This window comes from Colossoma macropomum, unplaced genomic scaffold (genome assembly GCF_904425465.1).
Source record: "Colossoma macropomum unplaced genomic scaffold, Colossoma_macropomum, whole genome shotgun sequence".
NCBI lineage: Eukaryota > Metazoa > Chordata > Actinopteri > Characiformes > Serrasalmidae > Colossoma > Colossoma macropomum.
Window position 1 is genome coordinate 15,166,176 of NW_023494787.1, and position 25,199 is coordinate 15,191,374.

At 40.0% G+C, this 25,199-nt stretch overlaps 1 protein-coding gene across 3 annotated transcripts; it reads right to left on the reverse strand.

Moving 5' to 3' along the window:
* Window positions 1-276: 276 nt before the first annotated feature.
* khdrbs1b (KH domain containing, RNA binding, signal transduction associated 1b) lies at window positions 277-15,664 on the reverse strand. 3 transcript variants are annotated; one of them, XR_005007051.1, is made up of 11 exons: window positions 15,307-15,664; window positions 11,945-12,069; window positions 10,389-10,505; window positions 6,319-6,465; window positions 5,625-5,755; window positions 4,910-5,123; window positions 4,665-4,732; window positions 4,401-4,459; window positions 4,076-4,267; window positions 1,964-2,028; window positions 277-1,115 (listed from the first exon to the last, which is right to left on the reverse strand). XR_005007051.1 is itself a non-coding variant. In XM_036566214.1 (9 exons), exons 1-9 carry the CDS (start codon window positions 15,401-15,403, stop codon window positions 4,161-4,163), a joined length of 1,065 nt encoding a protein of 354 aa, XP_036422107.1. In that variant the 5' UTR covers window positions 15,404-15,663; the 3' UTR covers window positions 3,874-4,160. The 3 variants fall into 3 exon arrangements, 1 of the variants encoding a protein (XP_036422107.1); XR_005007052.1 differs by lacking the exons at window positions 277-1,115; window positions 1,964-2,028 and adding an exon at window positions 2,053-2,756; XM_036566214.1 differs by lacking the exons at window positions 277-1,115; window positions 1,964-2,028 and having other exon boundaries at window positions 3,874-4,267; window positions 15,307-15,663.
* Between the last annotated feature and the right edge of the window lie 9,535 nt (window positions 15,665-25,199).

A 25,199-nucleotide genomic window follows, 5' to 3' on the forward strand; every position in this document is an offset into this window, starting at 1 on the left:
CTACTAAAACAGTACTAATGTGCATCTGCTACACATTCCTCTCGTTCGAAGGTGGTAGATATAATTGCAGTAGATATAATTGCGTCTCACAGCATGGAATCTAAGACGGGTATTTATCAAACCACCGTAGAAATCTGCTTCTTGTCGAGTGAGCTGTGGCCAAGAAAGCCACAAAGTGGACAGCAACACACAGCAAGACAGATTCAAAGTTCCATGCAAATATGGACATGCCTCTTGCTTTAAGGAGAGAATCTCCTCTGTGAGGGAATCACTAATCCCCAATGCTGACACCATGTTTAATAATAATATTTTATTAAATTACACACAAAAAAAAAATCTTACAGTAAAGTCTGTGCCACACAATTAATCACAGCGCATCAACTGTGCGCACATTGCTGTAAATGAAAAACAGTTCATGCGGCACACATTCGTTCAAAAGGATGGCTTTGGCACAAGAGCAAGACGGAAATTACCATGGCAATTAAACATGAAGACAAGGACTGTGCACAGACACACGGGCCAGTTAGTTCCACATTAGAATGCACGCTGCTCTGAGCGAGTTTGCGCCCATGTGTGACAAGGGGATGCTTGTCTGAGAGAATAAAACACTGTGCCATTATCTGAGGTAGACCAGGAGAGCAGGGAGAGAATGAGTATTTTTTTGTTAGTTGAGTTCATGGCTAAGAAATGGCTGAGGAGAAAACAGACATGACAACAAAAACACGATGGTCATTTTAAGGACAACATTAAGTGTGCTTCAGAAAGGCCTTAATGAGGTGAACATAAAAAGTGCCAGAAACATAAACAATAACCCAGGCTCATTTCCATTATGTGACCACACACAGCTGAAGGCTCTAGGACAACTAAGCCCTTTTCTGCTCCAGCTCAATAAGTGCCTGCTGCTGCACGCCTTGGCAGCAGCACTGAGAAAAACATTGATTTCCTTTTTCTTTCCTTTTTAAGATGTGCCGATGCACTTTGCTAGCACTCCGTCTTGGCGTTCTTGAAAGCTGTCCAACAGAACTTCTGTTTAACTCCATCTGTGCAGATTCAAGCATTCTTCCAAAAAGTGGTGGTGGTGTTCAAAAGTTTGCTTCAAAAATCAACAGCTTTCCCTGCAGGAGAGTGGGAGTAGTCAAATCAGCAAAAGCGACCAAGGCATGTTCTGACCACACTGCATATCAAAAAGTATCCAGACACCAATCTGATTTGTGAATTCTCTCCATAGAAAAGCAGTGACCAACAGGACACTCTGTAGCAGCAACACACAAGCCTAAGGTTACCATGCCCAATGCCAAGTATTCGCTAGAGCGATTTAAAGCTTCCCAGCACTGAGCTGTGGAGCAGTGGAACTCTGTTCTTTAGAGTGATGGAGCTCAATCTAATACCTTTGGGAAGAGTTGGAGTGCAGTTTGAGATCCAGAACTAATCGTCCAACATGTAGTACCTGACCTCACTAATACTCGAGGCTGAATGAAATCAAATCCTCACAGCAAATGTTCCAACATCTAGCTTAAGCGTTTCTCAGAAGAGTAGAGGCTGTTACTGCAGCCATATTCAAGGGTCTGTTATCACGCAACACTGAATTTCACACTTTTTTTGAAAATAAAAGACTTTGATGTTTGTGTGATGTCACAAAAAACATTTACATTTAGCCTATAGCAGTGTAGCTCTGCCCATTCATGCTGTTTCAGCTCAGGCTGCATCTTGAATGAGACAATTCAGGGCAGCCAATCAGAACAGAGATTGTAGAAAAAAAAAAAAATTAAAAAGCAAGTCAAAAATGTAGGATATGGGCCTTAATATCCTTGATTTAATAGGAAACACTGGATGAGCAGGTGTCTACAAACGTTTGGACATATAGTGTGGTTGTAACACAATTTGAACGCTTCATAGAGATGCTAACGAGATTTGTCATATAAATTGCATTGTATGTAAAATCTCAGATAAAACAACCACTAACCTGAGAAAAAGAGTTCAAGCTCACGTAAAGCTCAACTCCAAGCCAGGATCTCGAGGAACCATTACCTAAGGGAAGAGAAAAGACTCTCTGAACTCTGCATTAAACTACAATCTGACAGTTGTGTAATATAAAAAAAACATGCAATCTATAAAACAGGTTTAGATCATGCAACTCAAGCTTTATGAAATTCTCAATTGGAAAATATCACATAAGTCATTGTGTCAATTATGCAAAAGAAAAAAAAATAGCAGCAGCTTTACCAAGACACTATTACAGACTTATTACTAAAAACTTTTAGCAAGAGTTGCATTACACTTCTGATCTAATGTGTTAGTATATCAGAATATTTTGAAGAAAAAAAAAAATCTATCACTGTGATTGAGTAATTTTTTTTCCCCTTTACTTTTATTTTGGTGACTGTAGCTTTTAATTCATTACACGGCAAGAGGTTTATGTAAATGTAAGACATGACACACTACCCAAGTACAAATTTAGGGTTAGGGCTACCTTTACAATGCTGCACTTAAGGTTTATCAGTCCTCTCCTTGACTAGGTCAATTACTTTCATTAATAAAAGCAGCTTCAAACTTGACAAAATATGAACCCTGGGAGCTAAACTTTATTAAATTCTGTTATTTCAAGCTAGTCAAGACATTTCCCATTGTAAGACCAAAAATAAAACGTCATTCAAGAAAAGTTTTATACATACCCAAGCACCGAATGCTTAGCTCTCTAAAGTCATTAGGAAGCTATCCAGGTTATTTTAAAAGGCACAGGTCTTACCTCTAGGGTCCTTTTTAAGTATAGAAAGAGAGAGAAAGATTAAAGTTGCGCTTTTTAAATCAAATGAAACACTTTAAACAGAGTCCTTTAGTGTGATTTACGTCTCCACTCTACATGCATTGGTTTAAATTTAAAATCTGTTTTGAAGATGAAGAAAGGTTGATGTAACTGAAGGTTATAAGTTATTTAAAAGGGCATTTCAGCTTTTATAATGACAGGAAAAGAAAAATAAACCAGGTTAAGGTTTCATAAAAAACAAACTAGGCTTTATTGACAACTGCTGCAAAACATTTTTGGACAGATTTAGTTACCTATTTAGGCAAGCTTACACATGTAGCATTCTGCATTTTATGGAGAGGGTACAGAGACTAAATGGCAGTAAGTACAGTTTGAACGTAGTTTTTTTTAAACTATGTACAATAGAATCGGATTTAGCTGCAGTATCCCTTTACATTAGGAAGAGGTGACCCTTGTAGAGATTGTTGTCCCAATCCTTCTTAAGCAGTTTGTGCATGCAGTTTATATAACATGGTATCCTCCATGAAAAATTTGACTTATTTTATCTTTTAAATCATAAGTAGCCAAAAACAGGCCATTTTACAGAACAGTTTTGAAGAGCCATAACTTATTTTAACAAATTAAGGATTTGAGGACAGTCCATCTCAACAGTGTCTATTAGGGCTATATTTCAAAACTCTAAAATACAATGAAAAATATTGAAACCTAAATCTAAATTTACATCTTTTAAAACTATTTAACACAAATAAGGAATAATCAATGGTTGTTGGCAATGTCATTAAAGAGATTTTTCCTTTCCTTAATTAACGTTTCTTACATTACATAAAAGAAAAGATTTGATTTAAATGGCTTTTTTGATTTCCTAATATTGAGCAGAATTTTGAAATGTAGCCTAAATGGGAATCTGCAACTGCATCTCTATAGACTCTTTTAAAAGCAACACAAATTAAAGTTGTGTCCTGAGACACTCAACAGGTGGCTACACAGTTGTTAGGCTTTAACTTTCAAATTAAATATTTTACCCAACCACTGGGAGGAGAGGGTAAAGGAAGGAAGGAAAAAAAAAAAAAAAAACTATAAACAATGCAAAAAAGCAAAGTGAGAAAAGAGCAGGGCAGATGAAAATAGCAAACCAAAATAATAAAAAAAACAAACAAACAAAAAAAAAAAAAATCAGCTCTTTTTTAAAATGTCTAAACCCTCAAAAACTTCTTGAACTTTCAATTCTTGAAGCATTCAGTTGCCGATTTGTCGAGTTTCCTTTAAAAAATGTCCAGAGTAGAAAAACGAAACCGAAAGACGGACAATTACTTTTGTCGGGTTGCTTAAAGCGTGAGCTGCCATGGGAGACAGTCATCATGGTGACACATTATGGATGACGTCCTGCTTGTGAAGTTCAGTATCGTCCATAGGGGTGTTCTCTGTATGCCCCCTTAGTTTGTCTTTGAGCAGAGACCTTCCCACCAGTAGGAGCACGCTGTGTTCCATTCCAGTCATCCTGAGCTAAACATGCACAGGGACATTCAATACCATGAGTACAGATTCTCAAAACTTAAATGTATGAAACTGTGCTTTTAACTTTTCAGGAAACCTAAACAAGGCATGTATTGATGTAAGAATTAAAAATACTACGTACCATAATTGTCATATCCTTCCTGTGTCTCTCCATGTCCATAGTCATAGTACTCTGGTTCTCTGAAAGATATAACATATGATTTAATGCAAAATCTACTCCATAACGTTCTGAATTTACTATCTACAGTAAAGCATAAATAAGCTATATCAATCTAGTAAGACCTCAAGGTTCCCTAAAAGCCTAAGATGGCCTTAGTACAGTTTCTGTAAATTTGGCCACGGTCTACAATGACCCAAAAATATAAGGGATGTTGTTTCAACTCACGCCTGTGGTTGACTGTAATAGCTGTCGTAGGACTCGTAGGCTGGCTCCGTGTAGCTTTCGTCATAGGACTGGAAGGAGAAAGCAAGAAAACATCAGTCAAAAGAAGCAACTGCTGAGACAGCACGACCTTGCATGAGCACTCATTTGTCAAGCTTTACAACAGAACCGCATACACACAGATTTCAAGCAAGTCATTAGCCTCCAGACAGGCACTTAGTTCAGCTGAGGTGATTTCGGAAACTTACATATTCTTCGTAGCTCTCCTGAGCTGGAGGGCGTGGGGGTGGAGGAGGCATTCTCTGGGGTCCTGGAGCTGGGGCACGGGCGCGGCCGGCTACGGCACCTCTGGCTGGCTGGGCTGGTAGTCCACCTCGTCCTGCTGGAGCTCCTCTCACCGCTCCACCTCTTGCAGGACCACCGCGAGGTACTCCACCACGCATTGGCGGCATGCCACGACCCCTAGAAAACAACATACAAAGCCTTATTAAAAAAATAAAAGTGTTTAAAGGATAACACTACATAAGAGTAAGAGGTCCAGTTCTGGAGGGAAGACTCCAGACTACAATAAGTTTATGTTCACATTACTGGGCTGAAATGGCACACATCTGATTTTACTGCCCAACTGTGACCCAGATACATGCATACTGTTAGCTTTGAGCCTTGTGCCATTAAGTTAGCATTGATCCAAAATATGGCCATGCAACCGCAATAGGAAAGGTTGGTTTGGAATTTTTGTTCTCTGCATATGTGCATATTACATTTGTCACCCAGTATCAGCAGCGTGTCAGAAGCAGCTAATGATATTAGCTAATGATAATGCACAGAGGTTCATTGAGCGTAGGTGTTTTCACACTAATGACATATATGGATCACTTACAAACACAAATGGGAACAGTCAAGACAAAAAACAACTGAGCAAAAGTCAAGAACTGAGCATTAAGAATGTTGCACAAGTCATACCTAGGTGCAGCAGGCGGTGCCCCACGGCCCCTGACAAGTGGACCTCCTCGGCCCCTAACGCCATGATCCTGATTGCCATTCAGATAACCCATTTCCATGAACTGCTCCTGGCAAATTTCATCCATCATGTCCTACAGAACAAGCACAGGGTCAGGGGGAAAACAACACTTTCAAGCTACACATTCAAGAGTCAAGTTACATTTCACTATAATGCAAGGGTCTAAAGACGCATTAAAGATTCCTCTAATACACAACTCCTAATGAACAGGCAGAGAATCCAAGAACGGCTATTAACTGAAACACTAGCTGAGTGGCAGCAGGCGACAAACAGGTGCCACTGCACGCAGGGCCATCAACCAAAAGGATTAATGTGATTATGATCACAGTCTATAATGGAGAGAGAACAATGACAGTTGGTATGCAAATCTGACCGTCATTTTGCATAACCAAAAGAGGACAACGCAAAAGTGATTTATCAGATTAAATATTAATCTGTAGCCATGAGCAAAGTGAGCCAAGCTCTAATTTAACAATGTAAGCAGTTAATCAGTGTTAAACATTGACCTATTTGAAACTAACAAATGAGGTAGCGCTGCACGCAGGAAGAGGTAAACTAAAACCCCTGCGCTGCAGACACAATCCATCCGCCGGCTCCAGAAGGGGAGTTTTTTTTTTTTTTTAATTTGATACTTACAGGGAACAAGAACTTCTTAATCTCCTCCATTGCATGGGCCATGCGCAAGTATGCTTCAGGAGCAGGTGCGAACACCTCAATGAACACGTGGAGCTCCATGGACAGATGGGCGTACTTCGGCTCCCCACTTCTCCTCAGGCCTTCCTCCTGGTGAACAAACACCACACATTTTATAGGTACTCCAGCTCCTTATTTTTAATGAGGCTACAAGCTGAAAACTATCCGACAGTAATTTCAACCAATTACCATTAACAAGGAACTAAGAGCTTCTAAATGCAACACAGCATCTGCCTCTAAGCTTATGATACCCCAGCAAAGGAAGAACAAAACAGCAGACAGGCTTTGCTTAAGTTATGCCAGAAATACAGCTTAAAAGTTTGACCCTACCCATCTGTCCACTCAAAATGACAGAAAAATGACTGTTGAATGCAACACATCCACCTGCAGTGGATTCTATTCACTTCTAAGAAGCAATCTTTTATTGCTGTATCATCCATTCTAATCACTCTACATCCTCCATTCATCTTTTCTATTAGGCTGCTACAGATTTAGTTCATTTATTTACAACCATTACAAAAACACTACAACAGTGACAAAGCTGGCTAGCTGCAGAATGGATTGGTTAACAAGATGAATAAGAAATTTATTAAAAAAAAGAGGGAAAAGACTGAACAGCTTGTCAGCTAATGGCGATGGCATTTTGCAAAGGAGTAAAAGGAGTAATCTAACTAAATTCCGAGCGCTTATATCTCTTCTGGCAAAAATAACCATTAAGTAGTCATTAATTTGATCTACAAAAAGGAAATGCATGGAACACTTCTTTATTGTGAATGAGACTTAAAAAGAACATTTCACAATGGCATTTCTTACTGTGAAGAACAGGTCTGAGCATGTGTTACTCTGTAATTCAGGAGGGCCACAGCACTGCAGGGTTTAGTGTTCTCCCTGAAACATCTCATCAGCTAATTATCAAGCCCTTCATGAGTTCAATCTGGTGTGTTGGAGCAGGAATAACAAAGGAAATCCTGCAGTGCTCCATTTCTTCTAGATTCAGAAGGTTTTTGTTGCATTTTCCAACCCATCTGTTGTAAGAACGTGAGCCGGCACTGATTTAGCGCACATCATTCTAGGACGACATGAAATATATGGAACTACTGGCAGCCAAAAATAGCTCAACGAGAAGAACCAAGATGAGTTTCCTCATGTAATTTTAACAGAGATCTTAAAGTTTTGTGCTGCATTACTAACTTTTTTCCATTATACCTTCGCCCTGAGGACTTTGGTCATCTTGGGTTTATTGGCTTTTTCTGGTGTTCACTTCCCTATCCCATGCCACATGACTGTTAATCCATCACCAAGCTCTTTTGGCCAGTTGCACTGGGGCTGCTGAAAACTGACTAAATTCCTGTCTTTGCTGTAAGAAATAACATTAACAGGTGTTGGGAGGAATAACTAGGGCTCTCTGTAGAGCTCTGATGCAGAGAACACGAACAGAATTGCTGATTTCAGAAATTAAAATGGAACCACTCATTAATGTGGATCCCAGGATTCATTAATATTTCATACAATTATTCCAGACTTTGCTGAACTTTAAATATCAATTCCGGTTTGACGGCTTGCCATCAGCAAGACTGCTAACACCAACAGATGTGTTGCCAAGATAGCATAGGACAAGATACAGGGCAAAATACAGCACAAAAATTAGGATAAGATAATAAAAAGGAAAAGTAGTAGGAAAAATGTATAATTTATTCACGTCAGTGTTCTAGAAGTCAGGCCGTAATTTTCATGACTCTGGTTTGGCAAGCTTAAACTTGGCCCAGAACTCTGGAGATGGGATAAACAATATGCTTTTCTAAACTTAATAAGCGCCATGAATTTGTATTCCAAATGCACTCTGTGGTGAATGTGTGATAGCTTGCTTTTGCACTGCCATCTTTTTGCAGTGCAACATAAGCGTGTATGCACATTTTACGTTATGCTATTTCAACAACTGTAAAACGTAAAAGGAAAATAAATTCATGGACAATGAGACCAGGGACAGTGGAGAAGGAATGATCTTGTTGTCTCGGTCAACAGTTACCACATTTTAGTACATTTAGTCTTTTATTTTTCAAAAAGTCATTGGACTTTCATACATTTATACTAGGGTTGTATCGATTTTATCAGTTTTTTTTTGGACCGAGTACATATTTCAGTACTGTCAGATACCATATTAAGTAACCTACTTAGAACTACATAATTGTAAGAGTAAATGAGACCGATGTACCTTAACAGTTAAGTCATTACAATCTAGTAATTTTAACTGATGTGCATTGGCCACCTTTGCTAGCTAACATTTGTTACCTTGGATGGAGTAGAGCTGCAGTGGAGAACAGCGGGCAGAAAAGCGTTCTGTACAGCTGCAAGTAAGGTACGTTTCATAGTTTTGAACCGTGATCTGTCTCTTTCAGCAGCTGTCTCTGTAGCACAGCGACTGCAGCAATCAGATCCGAGGCCAATGCATCTGATGAGCTTACGTTTCAAGTTTTATGTCTTTTTGGGAATATTTTGATTGGCTGGTCGAGCTGTAGTTGGATGTCTTAGAAATCTTGAGCTTTGGTGACTTGAATTGTACATTTGAATAATCTTGTATGTACAAACCTTAACATTTATACATAAAATGCAGCCTCTACAGACAGCTCTGTCTGCAGACAGTTTCAAATAAAGCTGTTTTATTCAAAACACACTGCAAGCAGAGTACTGAGCAAACTGGCTGAGAAACTGAGCAGCATTGCAGTGATGTACACGGAAGAATACGGCCTATTTTATTTAAAAAAAAAATAAAATAAAATGAAATACTGTATTAACATTTATACCTTGTTAGTCTATTGAGTCAAACAGAGTGAAGTCAGCACACAGACTTTGGTATCAAATGTCAACCTTTTTTCTCTTCCGTTTAGTTGGCCTGCGTGTCTCCACCCATACTGGGAATGTAGTTGTTATGGTGTTTGTGTGTGTCTGTATTTAAAGCGGGCTAAAATCACACAGTGTATTCCTGGTTCGAATCTGCCAAGGCAGAACATAACCAGTGATTTGGTCCTACTGTCACAGAGTCAGTAGTTTTTCTCTGTGTGAGCAGAGCCTCTTTCAGTGCATTTATTCATTATCGTAGCAGCTACACTCTGCTTACGTCACAGCAGGTATCATGATGGTATCCGAATTTCTATGAGTAGGACTATGAGTAAATGAGCACGGGTAAATTGGGTATCAGCCAAATAACAGTATCGATATCAATGCATCCCTAATTTATAAATATTGACTCTCACTGGACTACTAATAGCTCTGACCCATCTGTCATTTAGCATAGAGCACTACTTTTACCTAACATTTGGTTAGTGACTGGACTAAAATAACTGCTGTTCCTAGCCCTAGAAAGGATTCGCTTACTCCTAATCATTGCAGTAGAGGTTAGGTATACAACAGGGAATGCCTTGTTTACTAAGAACGGAAGAACAAAAAAGCAATGATAAAAATAAAGTTAACTGAAAGCCTAAAATTACCCTAGCATACACTGCTCATCCTCAGAAATTATTTATCAGGGCTCAGCTTAGAAACACCTGAAAGACAGTTAAAAGTTTTTTTTGTTATTTTTAGCAGAACCAAACACAAAATGTATCTTAAAGAAATACTAACTTGCACAAAAAAACTGCATCCAATATTAGCTGCTGATGTGACTGACAGAAAACATGTTTACATGGCCAGTAATAAGCTCTAAAATGAGCTGGAATAACTTTGATCTGGTTTTAACTAAATTAAGCAACATGAGACAGACTTTGAGAGAAAAAAAAACAGCACACGCTTTTGAAGCTTTTAAGTACCATCAAAAGCTCATCTGTTTCGTTCAGCTGCTGTTGGACTACAAAGATAAACTTGCTTGGTCATGCATCCTGGGACTGTTTCAAACCATATTTCTCACAGACCTGCACTGGATGAACCATTGCACATCTAGTTACCGAAGGGTTAATATTTTCCACGTTGCACCAATAAAATCCCAAAATCTCAACCTGCAGTAGCTGTTTGATGTTTACCTTGGCTTTGTCTCTCATGGAGCCCTTCCCCAGCACAGAGATCTTCGCTCCCGTCTCCTCCTGCAGTCTCTTGATTGTGTTCCCCTGAGGCCCAAGAATCTTCCCAACGAAGTTAAACTGCAAAGAGGCACAGATAAAATTAAAAATTTAATTCTGAGAGTTACGAAAACCAGAGTTCGAGGTAGCTTGGCTGAACTTGTTTTCAATAACATTTTGATCTCTGTGATCAAGACAAGATTAAATAGAATTCAAGCCGAACAAAGTCCAGCGGTATTGTCTGGCTCTGCGATAAACTTAATAAGGATGTAAGTGCTCAAAAGTCCTGAGCAATTTCTGCTACAGAAGTCAATCCAATGGGAGTCAAATAAACTTATGAAGTAGAGAGACCACTCTTCTCAAACATCTAGACTACAACTGTAGCTTTAAAACTGCTTGTGCCCCCCATATTAAGCATGTTTTTATGATAAAACATTGAGTTCTGACGTCATAATGATGTGAAATCTTTGGTAAGACTTTAGCACAGGGCATGGCAAAGCAGACTAAACCCTGCTGTCAGTTTTCAGCAGTAAAGGCAGATTAGGTCTGGTCAGAATAGGAATATGATCCGTCACCAGTCATTTCAAACTAAGCACAAGACATTCCAAGTGCATGACTAAAGGGTGGAAATACTGAGAGGGGAGAGGAACCACAAGGGACGGGAGAACATAACACTGCACATACAGTAAAGAAGAGCACAAGGGCAGCAAGAGTGTTGCATTTTACTGAAAAACATTAAAAAAAAATATATGAATTCAGAACTTTTTAGACAAGGTTAGATGAGTTTGTTGAAACAAACAATGAGCCTCATCCTTATCCTAGAGCATACGTGGCTTCTTGCAGATCTGCTGCTTTAAAAAACCCATTTTAAACCTGAATAGGTCTTGGCTAAAGCGTTAAGTCAGTTTTGCTGGAGCCAAAATTGGGAATGCAAGAGTATTCCAGAACCAGAACTAGTAAACACTGAATGTTGTGTGACTACTTAAATAACTGTCACAGACATTATCATTCAAATGAGTTCAAAATGCATCCATTAGGTAGCACTTCATCGCAGATCACTAACTGATTAGCCTACATTCAACACCACTCAAAACAACTTTGAATGATGATAACCCTTTATCAATGCACAATGAACAGCAACCCTTCAACCTCTTTAAACAGACATTCACAGTGTCATTAGGGCTTGCATGCTGATGATGGATGAAGTTCTCAATATCCTATTTTCTGTCTAATATATATATATATATATATATATATATATATATATATATATATATATATATATATATATGTATATACACATATATATATATATAATGTATATATACACTTACATATATACATTATATATATATATATATATATATATATATATACATACACACACACACACACACACACACACACACACAAATATAATGGGAAAGATAGTCAGTGGCTGACTCTAAGGCAACAATGAACAACCTTAAGCACTACATGAATCAGCAGAAGACACACAGTCGTGAATGTGTGGCGCTTACCTTTGGGTACTGCTTGACTGGTATAAGAACTCTTTCCTTCAGTTTGATATTCTTCGCTGTGAAGAGATCCAAGTACGTTTCGGTGTCTTTCTCTGGTGCCTCCTCTTTCTGAACCCTCTCAATTTCTGAAAAAGAAGAGAAGAGAATTACTCTCCCCTCAGACGCAGCAGTCACTTTTACTTGTTATGCGGCTCTGTTCTCTCTTTGACATCACACATCTGCGAGAACACCGCATGAAATGACAACTGCTGAGGTCATTTGTGAACAGACGTAATTAAAATGGAACAGTCAGGCTTTGGCATAAACAAATAGGCTTTTTCATTTCAAAAGGAATAAACACAGCTAACTAAACTACATCACATATGAGGGTCAAATGCCAAATGCTGGACGGGTGAATGTCCTCAGTCATTCATAACAAAAGACAACATGCCAGTGGCTACGCCTGCGACTCTGTCTAAACTTCAGTGAATGCAACCAACTCTAGTCATTTATTTTGCCCCCAGACAGAGCAGTTACTGAGCACCAAGTGAAGCATTAGGATGCATGAGCATCAGAGCATATCTTATTTCAGACAGCTGAGGAACAATTACACATGCACGTTCCATTGAGATTACACTGACCATGAGCCAACCTCAGCAAAAACCTGAGAACAGCCAAGGCGATGCATCACAACGTGCATGGCTTAGCCTGACTAATTCGAGTAAGTCATGGTAATAAATCAACAGTATTAAACACAATACCCACCTTCGTATATAGAAGAGCACATGCAAGACGTAACTTATCCATGTTTAATATTAGAACATTCAAACAAAGCAAGATAGAGTCTATTGTGGTATATACATATAATACGTTCAGGCCTCGAGTCAGTGATGACCACTTTTTTGTTTTATATATGTATAAAAAAGGAAAAATCGCATATAGCTTAGGCCCTTGGGTTTTGCAACACAACCCGCTGCTTCAAAGACATGCAGGAGAAGCATTATTGATCAATCCAGGCCCCTAAACTAATGAGCTAATGGACTGTAAAGAGCGGATACATCAGCCGCTCTTTCTTGGGGGGGGTTAATGCAAAATCTGAACGGCCAATCTGTGAGACATGGAAAATCTGATAGGAATCAGTCACATTTGGAATCAACAGACGGTTTGAATCTACAGTAACGGTCCCACTGGGCTGCTGATCTAAAACATCTGGTGCAGCTGGACCAGAGGGAGGAGGATGACATTTCCTGTTGGGAAAAGAAATCAAATTTAATAGTCACATTTAACACTTCCCATATGACACACATAAGGTTCGGGATACATTTTCTGGCCAACAGTGGATCTATAGAGCTCCACTGTAACAAGTTACCCACTGCAGACCACACATTTAGCGCCCCATGTGAATCTCATGCATGCAGACTGAGCCAGTGCAGCACACAGATTAAAGGAACAGTTTATCAAAAAAAAAAATCTAATTTACACAAACATCCCCTACCCCTAATGACGATCAGCCACGACAAGTCTGATGTCTGAGTTTAACTACAAAACTAGAAAGTAATGTAAGTCCTCTATTATGAGTTTTACAGCTCCAGTGCAAAACTACAGACCACGTGTATCCCGGCCAATGGATTATATTTGGAAGGAAACATATTGTATAATTTTGATGTTTCTGTGAAGCATTATTTTAAAAAGCACAAAACAAATGTTTAAAAATAGTGTCTAACTGATGCACTAGTCAAACAACCTGCAATAGCTGCTTCAGCATTCACAGCAGTGATTTATATAAAGATAATTTTAGTATCTGAGACACTCCCCTAGAGTTCTGCACTCTAACATCCTCTAATTTATACAGCGTGTTAACGCCAGGTTTGCATTACAGCTACGTCTCCGCGAGTCGACGTGCAAACCCACAGGCAGCAGCGGGGAAACTCCACGAGGTCTCCCACCGGCTCTCTGCTCTGTGTACCGACATCCACGGAGCCCGCAGCGCTTCACAAGCTCAACCCAGCCGAATCGCAGCTATGCGGGTAAAAAGCAGCTCCAGTCGGGTGGGGGTGGGGGGTGGACTGGGACAAAGCGGCTTCCGCACAGGGCTGGTGGCGGAAATCCCGCGGTCCCCCGGGTCCGGCTCACGATGACAACAACGGCGCTCAGGCTTAACTCGCGATAACGTGCTCCGTTCTAACCTGTAACTGTCTAACAACAATGGTGATGGTGTTCTACCTTATCGCGCAAGGAACAGTGGTGGTAATTTTCTTGTTTCCCGTTAACGGCACAGTAGTTTTACGGTAACGTGCGTTACTCCGGTTCACAGTACAGCACTGATAACTGAATACTAGTGATGTTAGGTAACGGTTTTCTGGGCAGTTCTGGTTCACACGAACTAAAGTTAGCTTCTTACTCGCCCGCTTACTGTCCGAATTCTCCGGTCCACCTTAAAGGGGGATTCCACTGCCTTTTCAAACATTTCTACACAATTCAGTGGCTGAGATATAAACAAAGCCATTCGGACTGGCTTGATGTGAAATGGTTCGTTTGTAGAGAAACATACAGACTCTGATTTCTTTACAGTGGTGGTGATAGGAACCAGGGGTCACGATGTTTACAACACAAATATAGCCATTTTGTGCACTACCCAAAACCTCCAGTGAACCTATACGTGTCTTCTGAGGTTTTATACGTAATGTTGATGGTCAAATACTATTGGTAAAGTTTTCTTTGGGGACTATTTGCCTTACAACGCCCTGCATGTTCCCCTCCGCAAAAAATGGATTACAATAAATTAAAATACGTTTTAGACCAAAACCTTACGGCAAAAGGACTGTAAACAATGTCTCAGACAGAGCATTCATCAGGCAGCATATTCATAACCATTTCATGTTAAATCTTCCAGTGAACGAGCTTTCGAAGACATCTGGTTCCTGTCATTCATCACCACCACGGTGAACAATTCTTACTCGGTAAGTTTCTCTAAGACTGAGCATTTCACACCAAAGCACCCTGACTGACTTTGTGGACACGTCAACCGTTTAATTATGCAGAAATTTTGAAAAATTGGTGGAGTTCCCCTTTAACTGGTGCAACGGTTACACTCAGGCGCCTGTATACCTGCAGAACGCAGACTGTAGGAGCGTAACTGCTGCACCATTTAAGGTGGAACGTATAATTCGAACAGGCAGCCAACTCCAGGGTATATGTAAACTACATGTAAACTACGGAAACTATAGCTAACGGTTTTCTGTGTTCTGCCTCACAGCTTAACGGACACTCCGCCTCCGAACCGTAACGTTAACCGACTGAACATCCGCTCATTTAGACCAGCAAAGTCAGGAAAGAAAAGTGTGGAAGTGTAAGTTTGAGTTTTTGCTCCGTAGTTAATTTACCTGCGGATATGAGCTTCATGGCGTGGATGAAGGACGAGTCCAGACTGTCTCTCTCCGCCAGCAGCTGCGGGAGGTACTTACTACTCTCGTTCTCCATTTTGAGTTGGAGAGAGGGACGGAGGGAACCGGAGGGAGAAGTTTTAAACGAAGCGGGGCTGCACACCGCGATCCCTGCAGGGGGTTCTGGAGCGAGGATGCCGCTACGGAAGGTCCACTTTCCCGCGGCGACAGACACGGAGGCGTTTGTCTTCGGCTCGGTTCTGTTCGCTTTGCTTTACTCCGGTGTGATTTGAAGTGAGCGGAGCGGCGGACTGAGCGGACCTCGTGCGGGCGCGCGCCGGACTGCAAATGGAAGAACAATGCGCGCGCGCGGCGAAACGAGGACGAGCGCAGCGCTCGGGCGGAAGTGACGTCGCGGCGACGACCCACGGGGGGGCGCCCGCCCACTTCGGGATGGGGGAGGTTTAGAGGTAAAAAAGAGAGTTGAGTGTGAATTAGGACTGTTTTTACGGTTTAAACCGGTCTGATTTCTTTTACTACACGTCGGCATATATTTTCCCTCTCGTTCTGTTTTTGCTTCAGAAAATAATTCGGTCTGTAGTTTATAACTAATCTGAATCTTCGTTCTGGACGAAGCTGAACTCAGCTTCTTATTCGAATTTTCCCGTTCCACCTTAAATGGTGCAGAAAATACATTTTGACTGTGCCGTTTAAGGTGGAACGGAAAAATTCGAATAGGACAACTTCAGCCTCGTTCATACCGGCCAAATTAGTCAACTTCTGTTTAAATCACTTTCTTTATCTTCACTTTTTAAGCTGTAACGTTATACCTCCTGTTGCTAATTCGATCAGGTTCAGAAAGTAAAGCCTCGCTGAACAGAGGAGAGGTCTAATCAGTCCTCCGGCCACGTGTAAATTCAGGCCAAGTGCTGAATTTAAACCAAGAGCGTTCCTCTTCTGATTGATCAAATGAAAAAGGTCAGTGTTTGGGCAGAGCAAATGATTCCACGCTGATAAATGAAAGCGAAAAGTTAATGTTCACTCACTTCTGCCTTGAGTTTACACAGCTGATTTGGTGGCAGAGTGTGTAAACAGTGCAGTGAGGAGGCAGTGTGGGTGAGGTATGGTTAAAGGAAAATAGTAATGTTTGCTGCCCCCTTGTGGTGCAACTACGTAATTTCAAGCGCCAGGCCTGAGTGAGAGCTTGTCACTAAAGACCCAGTGGCAGCACGTTTTTACTCCAGAGTAATTGATTGGTTTATTCACTTGTCTAATTACATACATACATACATACATAGATGTATAATTAAACGAGTAATATACAGAGCACGTGGTGTAATAAAGTTCAGTGGAATGGTTTGGCAAAAAACATATACGCAGTTTAGATCAGCTCAGCTTTACTGTCATTGTACCATAATACAGCAGTACAAAGACAGACACTGGAAAGACATCATAATAGAAAAAACAATAAAATTGATGTTAAACTCTTATGTGAGGGTAGTTGTTTCATATTTATAGTGACTAATGACAATCCACGCATTCGGTGCTGAAAAAAATCATAGAAACCCTTTAAAAAAATACAATCTGTTGGTTCCTTGTGGTGTGCAGTAGTCACTACGATGGTAATTCGTGTTTTTCTAAAGGGTTGATATCACAGTGCACGCAAAGGCTTAACTAACATCAGCAGGCTATAACTTAGAGAAGAGTGGGAGGAAGAAAGAGAGAAAGAGAAAGTGGTGGAGGTGAGATCACCTGCAGGTGTCTTCCCCTGAAGCAGACTTGGTCAAAGGAGCTATAGCTTTATGCAAATTAAATGTAAAATAGACAATCTACACATACAATTGCTGATTCATCATTACAAACATAAACTTTTATGATGCACTGGATTGGCTCAGAAACAAACTGTCACCAAAGATAGTGTCCCTCATGCGTGATGTCAGCAAGAGTCGTTCTCAGTCAGGCCCGAAGCCTTGAAGGTTCCCAAATGGTCACCTTTCACTCTTCCAATGATTGGAAAACCTAATTCCAGCTCCTGAACCAAAGGCCGCCACCATATCTGATAGGATAGACTGGAGATGGGCTTAAACAAGTCCTTAACTCGTGTCAGAGCATCCTTCTCAAGAACACACCACAAGCCTTACAGAGACACAAAGGCCAAAGAACTAGATGTCTAGGTAGAACTAGATAGAGCCCTTCACTTAGGACTGATTCCAGATGCAGTTGATGGTTTCTTAATGGGATCTAAAAGTGTCCAACAGAAAACTAGTGATCTCTTATAGTAACCATTAAGCCAGTTCCCATTAGAAAGCAAAACAATCAGGTTTTAATCTTAAAGTTCTAATTGTCTCTTTTAGCAATGTTACTATTATAGTAGACATGATTGCTGCACATTGCAGTCTCTACTGCAACATATTTCACTGACACAGTCTAATAACAGACTATGCATTACTATTATAGAAGGCGTTCAGTCCTGATAGACTGTATGTGGCGTAAGGGGCCAAACCTTTCCCCTCACTGATCTGTATTTCTCTCTTGGAGTAAATAGTCCCTGTAGTTCTGATGTGTATAGTAGTTTTCAGTATGGTTAAAAAGTGTATTTTCAAGGGCATGAGTTATTATTTCTAATGTAGTTGTGCCTGGGCACAAAAAAAGACAACAAACAAGAAAATACTTATGACTACATCTTACTATTCAGTGATCACAGTGAGAAGCTCATAATACAATTTATGGACTATATTTTGACATCTTTAGTAAACATACTATGCTCAAGGACACTGACCAGACTAATGTGCGAAGTTACTTCAAGCCGACAAAATCAACCAGCCACTGTTCTGAAAGAGGTAAACACAATGGTGGGCCCGTTTCTGACTCAATCAGGAAGCAACAGCAATCTCCTCATATTAACTACAGGAACACATTTACTCCTTTTTTTCTCTAATTCCCTGTAAAAGATGATGTGTTATCTGTGAACACAGTTTCCCTCTCTGCTGGTGGAGGCAAATGGGGAGGTCAGTGTTAGGGGCAGCCACAGTTTAGCATCGCTCGGAGGCCAGAGAAACCTTTTTGTCCTGTGAAAGCTTTCAGAGCTGTCACACCTGCTTAGCTCTTTACCACTCGACCCTCTCTCTCTCTCTCTCTCTCTCTCTCTCTCTCTCTCTCTCTCTCTCTCTCTCTCTCTCTGCTGCACTTTCTCAAGGTCAGCACCAGCTCATGTATATTTTGTCTATCTCTTTTTTTTGTTCTTTCTTTGTTCTTTTCTCTTTATTATTTATTTCATCTCTATTATTTATGAATGATAATGAAGTAAAGATAATGTAAGATACTGAAAATGGAGCAAGTGCACTACTGTGGAGACGGTCACATTTTTATTCAGTGTACCCGGGGGCTGTATAGCTTGTGGGCATTTAGAGATTCTAAGAATTGGCATGAGATGAGGGTGTTACTCATGTTCATATGAGCGCCAAACTAGTCAGACAAGAGGATCCTGATTAATAATAACACAAAATAAAAGCAAACAGAGCAGAAAGTACATTCCTAGAACATTTTTAAATCCCGCATACATAATATTCATTCCCACAAGTGTGTTTACATACCACATGGAATAGATGCTGGTATAGACATTACAGGTAAAAATCCAGGTCTACTAGAACAATGTATTATTAATAGATGATACACTATATGGACAAAAGTACTGGACACCTACACACTACACCTACAGGAGCTTTTATGACATCCCATTCTAAATCCATAGGCATCAATATGGAGTCGATCTCCTTTTGCAGCTACAACAGTTTCCACTCTTCTGGGAAGCTTTCTACAAGATTTTTGTGTGTATCTGTGGGAATTTGTGCCCATTCATCCAGAAAAGCATTTGTGAGGTCAGACACTGACTAATAATAGCACTTATGGTTGGCCAGGGCAGAACTAGCAGGACAGAAAGTTCACAAACTGCCTTGTGGCAGAGGTGGCATCCTAAGACAGTGCCATGTTAAAGTCACTGAGCTCATCATTCTACTGCCAGTGTTTGTCTGTCAGGACTGCAAGGCTTTGTGCTTAATTTGATCCACCTGTTAGCGATGGGTATGGCTGAAACACCTGAACTCAATAATAAGGAGGGGTGTCCCAATACTTTTGTCCATATAGTGTACTTGTATGCAAACAAAGCTTGATTGACCACTACATACACACTGAAAAAATAAATCATTATATGAACATTAATTATGCCACATATGTTCATTCTGTTAGACAGAGTAGACCAAGTTTGATGTAGTATGCAAACATTGTTGCAAACATTGTTATGCAAACAAAGTTTCAAAAAGTACCAGTAACTTCCCAGTCCTTATATGGAAAGTAGGCTGCAAAAACAATTTTGTACTTTTGCATTTTTGTGATGTCACAACAACCAATGTATATTTACATACAGTCACCTATTCAGCCCTCAGCAGCTTAGTCTCATTCTCACTTAAGTTATAAGGAGTATTACAGCTGAAACTGCTTTTTGAATGAGGCACAATACAGGGCAGTCAATCAGAACAGAGCTCATTTACATGTATCGGTTTTAAAGGTGCAGTAGCAAAAAGAGACTTTAATTTTTGAGAGAGTGATAAAGAGAGGTTGGAAAATGGTCACATAAAAATAAATGTATGACGGTTTTTGGTACATGAAACCAAATAAATATAAATGAACCACAGGGATAAATGAAAATATAAGAAAAATGTAAGCTATAGGCCCTTTAACATAGCATACAATTGTTGATGGAACAACCCCTTTGATTATTTTTTAAACATGTAATTCAGTTTTACAAGCGTACAGAAGAAACATTATTTTCACTATGACATTGGAAAGCCTTGGCACGAGAACACTAGCATGCCTTATCTCGAACAACCAAGAAGAATACAAGACAACAAATAAAAGGTCAGGTCCAGCTACATGTTCAAGCAGTAGCCCATGGCAATACAGATATGCTTTCATGCTGCTGTATGACTGCAATGTCAAGGTTTAGGAGAGAAATGGGGCATGTTGAAAGCTTTTCTTTGTTCAGGTTTCGGGCTTTGTTCTCTCTGAGCTCCCACTGTTCGAGCTATAGGTCAGGCGCGATGTGTTGACAGTGAACAGTGCCCTGTTTTTCCAAATTAGTGAGCGAAATCTCTGAGAGCCATTGTTTTACCCTGATCTCCCCAATGCTCCATCACAGCGGCCATTTGTCACTTCAGCCTCCAGCTCCCACCACCCCCACCCCCTGTATCTCTCTCGCTATCTATCTCTCTCTAACTCTTTCTCTCTCTCACTTTCTTTCTCTCTGTCTCCATCTTTCTCTCTGTTTTTCTCTCCTCTTTCTGACTTTTTCTCTCCCTATTATCACTCTTTCGCTTTCTCTCCCCTCCCTCTTTCTGCCTCTCTTTCTTTTTCTTGTCCTCTTTTTGTCTTCTTACTCTCTCTCCATCTTCCATCTCTCTCTGTCTCTCACTCTGTCTTTTTCTCTCCCTATTATCACTCTTTTCTCCCTCTCCACTCCTTCTCTCTCTTTCTTTTTTCTTATCCTCTAATTTTTTTCTTTCTCTCTCCATCTCCCATCTCTCTCTGTCTCTCGCTCTATCTATATCCTATTTCTATCTGTCTCTCCCCCTCAGTACCTGTATCTCCCTCATTTCCTCCCTCCCTCCCTGTCTTTCTCTGTTTTTCTTTTTCTCTCTATATTTTCTTTCTATTTCTGTCTCTTTTTCTTTCTCTCCATCTGTCTCCATCTCTTTCTATTTCTCTCTATCTTTCACTGTTTTTTCTCTCCTCTCTTTCCCTCTCTCTTTCCCTCTCTTTCTCCCCTCTCTGTCTTTTTCTTTATCCTTTCAAGTCTGTCGGTTTCTCTCTCTGTCTCTCCCTTTCTTTCTCTGCTTCTTTCTGTCTGCCTCCATCTCCCTCGCTTTCTCTTTCCTTATCTCTCTCTTTTTCTCCCTCTCTGTGTCTCCATTTCACATGTGTTTCTCTGTCTGTCTGTCCGTCCATCTGCCTGCCTCTCTCTCTCTCTTCCTCAGTCATCACTACATTCGTTTTTATCCAGTGGTCTGAAGCTACACTGATAAAAAGACTCCTACAGTTTAGAATGTAATTTTTTTGTTTATTTCAGTATTGATGTTGTTTAGAGCCAAAAATAAAACACACTGACGAAAGACACAGTTAAATAATAGATTACACATATGAGACGTCCATAACGGCCTGCTTCAAAGAAGGCTGTTCATTTTTCTCCAAGAACAACATGCATTCCCTCACATCACGACTGCACAGGAGTTGAGAAACCTCCTAATTTATCAATTCTAGATCTGAAACCTTATCACCTGTGAAAAAGCCCTCAGGCACCATGAGGCTTAGAGAAAAAAGAATTACACTTTCCCTCAGATACACTAACGATGCAGGAGTGACCACTTCAAAGCGCATCATTCTCAAAGCCTTTGCATGCATGCACATTCAGGTACACACAAACATACAAACAAACGCTCCTTTACTTTGAGGAAAAGAGTGAAACGCCAAGCGTAACCTGCTTTTTTCCTGCTCGTTCTTTGATCAGTGCACAAGCCTGGGGTCCACACACTGCACACTGTGCTCTGATTTCCGAACCAAAGCCGTAATGACAGGAGGAGGGTGGAAAAGGTGCCCCCGTGCGCCTCGGGCCCAGAGGAGTTGAGACAAAGTCGCCGTAATGATCCGCAATGCAGGAAAAGAACGTCCACAGCCAATGGCATAACAGTCTCGTTTCGGAAGTTTCAAGAACATAATAACAAGGACTGTTTAAGTTTTGTCTGCGTTTTTTGTGACATACACAATCTCGGAATGAGAATGTCTGGGGACAACCATGAGAAATACTGGGCCAAATGTGGGTGGATATGTGGACCTATTATGGTGGGAACAATCTGAGTATAAAATGACTAAGCCCATCTAATGCCTTGTAAAAGAGGGGCTCTAAGTAGGGGACGGTACATCATTAGTACATCAGAAAGAGTATGATTTTGCTCTGTAGTTGCGCCTGTGTTTAATAACCCCTATGACAGAATTTCATGGTCAGAGAGACATTTGACAGCACAAATATTATATTTCCTCAATTGAAGTTTATTTAGTTTCACAAATGAGGATATATGAAGAGAATCACATTTCAGTATTAATTTAATTAACTCTCACTTTCGTCTTGACCACTAAACTCAATCTCATCTTACTCCTTCAGCTGTCAGTCTGCTTCAGATTCTTTCTCTCCTTCTCCTTGCCTGTGTTTAGTATTACATTATTTTTGCTAAACATAGATTTACAAGAACTCAAGGATTAGATCAATCAGTTCAATTTTTTTTTTGTTTCAACTGGCAAAAATCATCTCAACTAACTGGCCTCTGAGCAGCCGCCTCTTCATTTCCATCTACAGACTGAAGAATGGAGGGATATAAAATTGCCTTGTGATGAACACCGTGTGATCTTTTTTGCACCGCATTGTAAACAACAATATATGGCCAATACTAGTGTGACTGTTTTAAAAATACTGAAGAGAAATATGAAAACAAAAACTTGATAGCCAGCTTTATTGACTATAATATGCCACAACTCCGTATGGAAGGTTGGTATCTTTACTTTGCAACTCCTTTACTTCAGTCTGTATATTATATATTTGATTTTTAAAGGCCTAAGTTTCTATCATAACTGCAGTGGTTGCCAACTGACATTACTTTGCAGAGCAAGTAGCACCAGAGACTCTCCACCAGGTCTTAAATGATTGGCTTACAATTTACCAGGTCTGACATGATTGGCCAAGCCAGGGGGCTGCTAAAGCCCCTGTTGTTAGCTAACAGTAGTGTTTCTCTAGCTAACTTGTTGTGCTTGTGTTACTGATGTACTCGAGCCATTAAACAGACTAGAGGATTTTGTTTTTGTGGATGAAGTGAAGGAAAACTGACAGAACTCCTCAGAACAAACCTGCAGTGAGAATGGCAGTGGCAGTAAGTTGTAAAACATAGTTAAATGGAGAAAACATAACTCAGACATACATTATCCTCATCATTTGGATGGTGGTGTAGTATTTATATCATTTCTAGAGCTGAAAAGGTTTTGGATTAAACCGTGTGAAAGACCACACTGACAACTCAATACCAAAACTAACAGGCATACCTATATTTTCTCTGAGGTAAGCTAGATATTATCTTCTTTACTGTGTTTGCTTATACTCAATTTAATATGATGTCTAATGATAAAAAAAATTACTGAAAAAGGTTAACAAGCTAGTTTGTTTTTATTAATTTATCTGTTGACACTTAGCTAATCACATAGTACTCAAATGTGATTAATACACACACACACACACACACACACACACGCATATCTTCTAAGCCGCTAATCCTTCTGGGTCGCGGGGGGAGCTGGAGTCTATCCCAGCAGTCATTGGGCGGAAGGCAGGATACACCCTGGACAGGTCTGTGATTAAAACATTCTTTGTAAAAATACGGGTGCACTCATACACATGCCATCATTTGCATTGTTTCATTAAATTCTTTATTTAGCACTGTTACCTCATTTGAAGGATAACTTCTGTTGCTCAAATCTCCTCTTTATTGGACATGAAATCCCACCGTTTAATGCCCAGTGGCTAAAAGATTTGCCTCTTTTGAGTAATGGCTTTCAGAATTAAATTGGCCAATATTCATATTTAGTCTAAACATGGTTAAACTAGTCTAAAACAGATGAGAAGAAACTACAGAGAGCTGTATGACACTTTCTCTAATTTTTTATAAGGACATTAACCAAAATAAGATTAAGTGTATGGGGAAACTGGAGGTTTCAGTTAGTAATGCCAGCATGTTTTCAGTGTGCTGTGAACTATTAATACTGCATTTAAGTGCACTGCACAAATGTAAAATGTGTAACTAGTTGTCTCGAGCTGTTAGCTGAAAAATTTGTAGTTTGTTTATATTTGTCTTGGCTAGACTTGACGTTTCCAGCGTTGACACCCTGAATTTTTTTGTAAAGCTATATTTTTGTACCATTTATATGCAGCAGAGCTATTTTTCTTTGTGGATTGTAAATAAACTTTCTTGTTTCTTTCTTGTTTCAGTTTTTGTGTCATAATTGTCTCAAAATCTAATGATAAAAATCAATAATGAAACTGTGGTATAATCGAAATAATACCCTCGAGGTCATGTTATACTGTGACATGCCAATATTCATGTCATAGCACTTTTTTGTGGTGAAATTTTCTGTTCACTTTCCATTTACAAATCATTTTGTTGGACTACCAGCGAATTCTGAAGTAGCAGTTGTTTCTAAACCAGGTCCTGGAGTAGCATATTTGAATGTTTTTATCTGCTCTTCAACTCAGATAGGGCTTCTTAATTAGCTGATTAGTTGAATAAGATGAGTAAGAGCAAGAAAAATGTTAAAATATGCAGCACAGCTGCTGTCTGTAACCAGAACTGTGAACCACTGGCATAGAACAAGAAATTAAAATAGACATATATTTGCATACATAACTCTGTTCATTTAAGTGATGAATCCTCTTCATGGATATGATGTTGCATCATTCATGTACAGGCGTTAACCCCTTAAATGGCGAAGAACCCACCAACAGGTCCAAAGTTTTATTACACACTTTAATAACCTAAGAATAGCTCAACCAGTTTGCATTGAAGTCCCTGTAGTTACTGAATAATAAGTCTTAGTACGTCATAAACCTGGGATTTTAAGGGATTAAAGTGTAATTAGCATCAATTTCATTCACTGCTGCATTAGCCAACAGCTGCTCACCCCAGGATGCCTTCGGGGTGTCCTCTGACATCTTCCTGCCGTGTCTCATCTCTCTGGCATCTCTGATTGCTGCTGCATTCATGGAGCCTAACCTCTGGTCCAAGGGTTGACTGGGACTGTCTCAC

Excerpts from the sequence above, each read along its gene's own strand:
- khdrbs1b (XM_036566214.1), bottom strand. The coding sequence starts at position 15,403 with ATGGAGAACGAGAGTAGTAAGTACCTCCCGCAGCTGCTGGCGGAGAGA. Across the intron at positions 10,506-11,944 it reads CAGTCAAGCAGTACCCAAAG|TTTAACTTCGTTGGGAAGAT; the intron begins GTAAGCGCCACA and ends GCCTCTTTGCAG. Across the intron at positions 5,124-5,624 it reads GCACCGCCTGCTGCACCTAG|GGGTCGTGGCATGCCGCCAA; the intron begins GTATGACTTGTG and ends GTTGTTTTCTAG.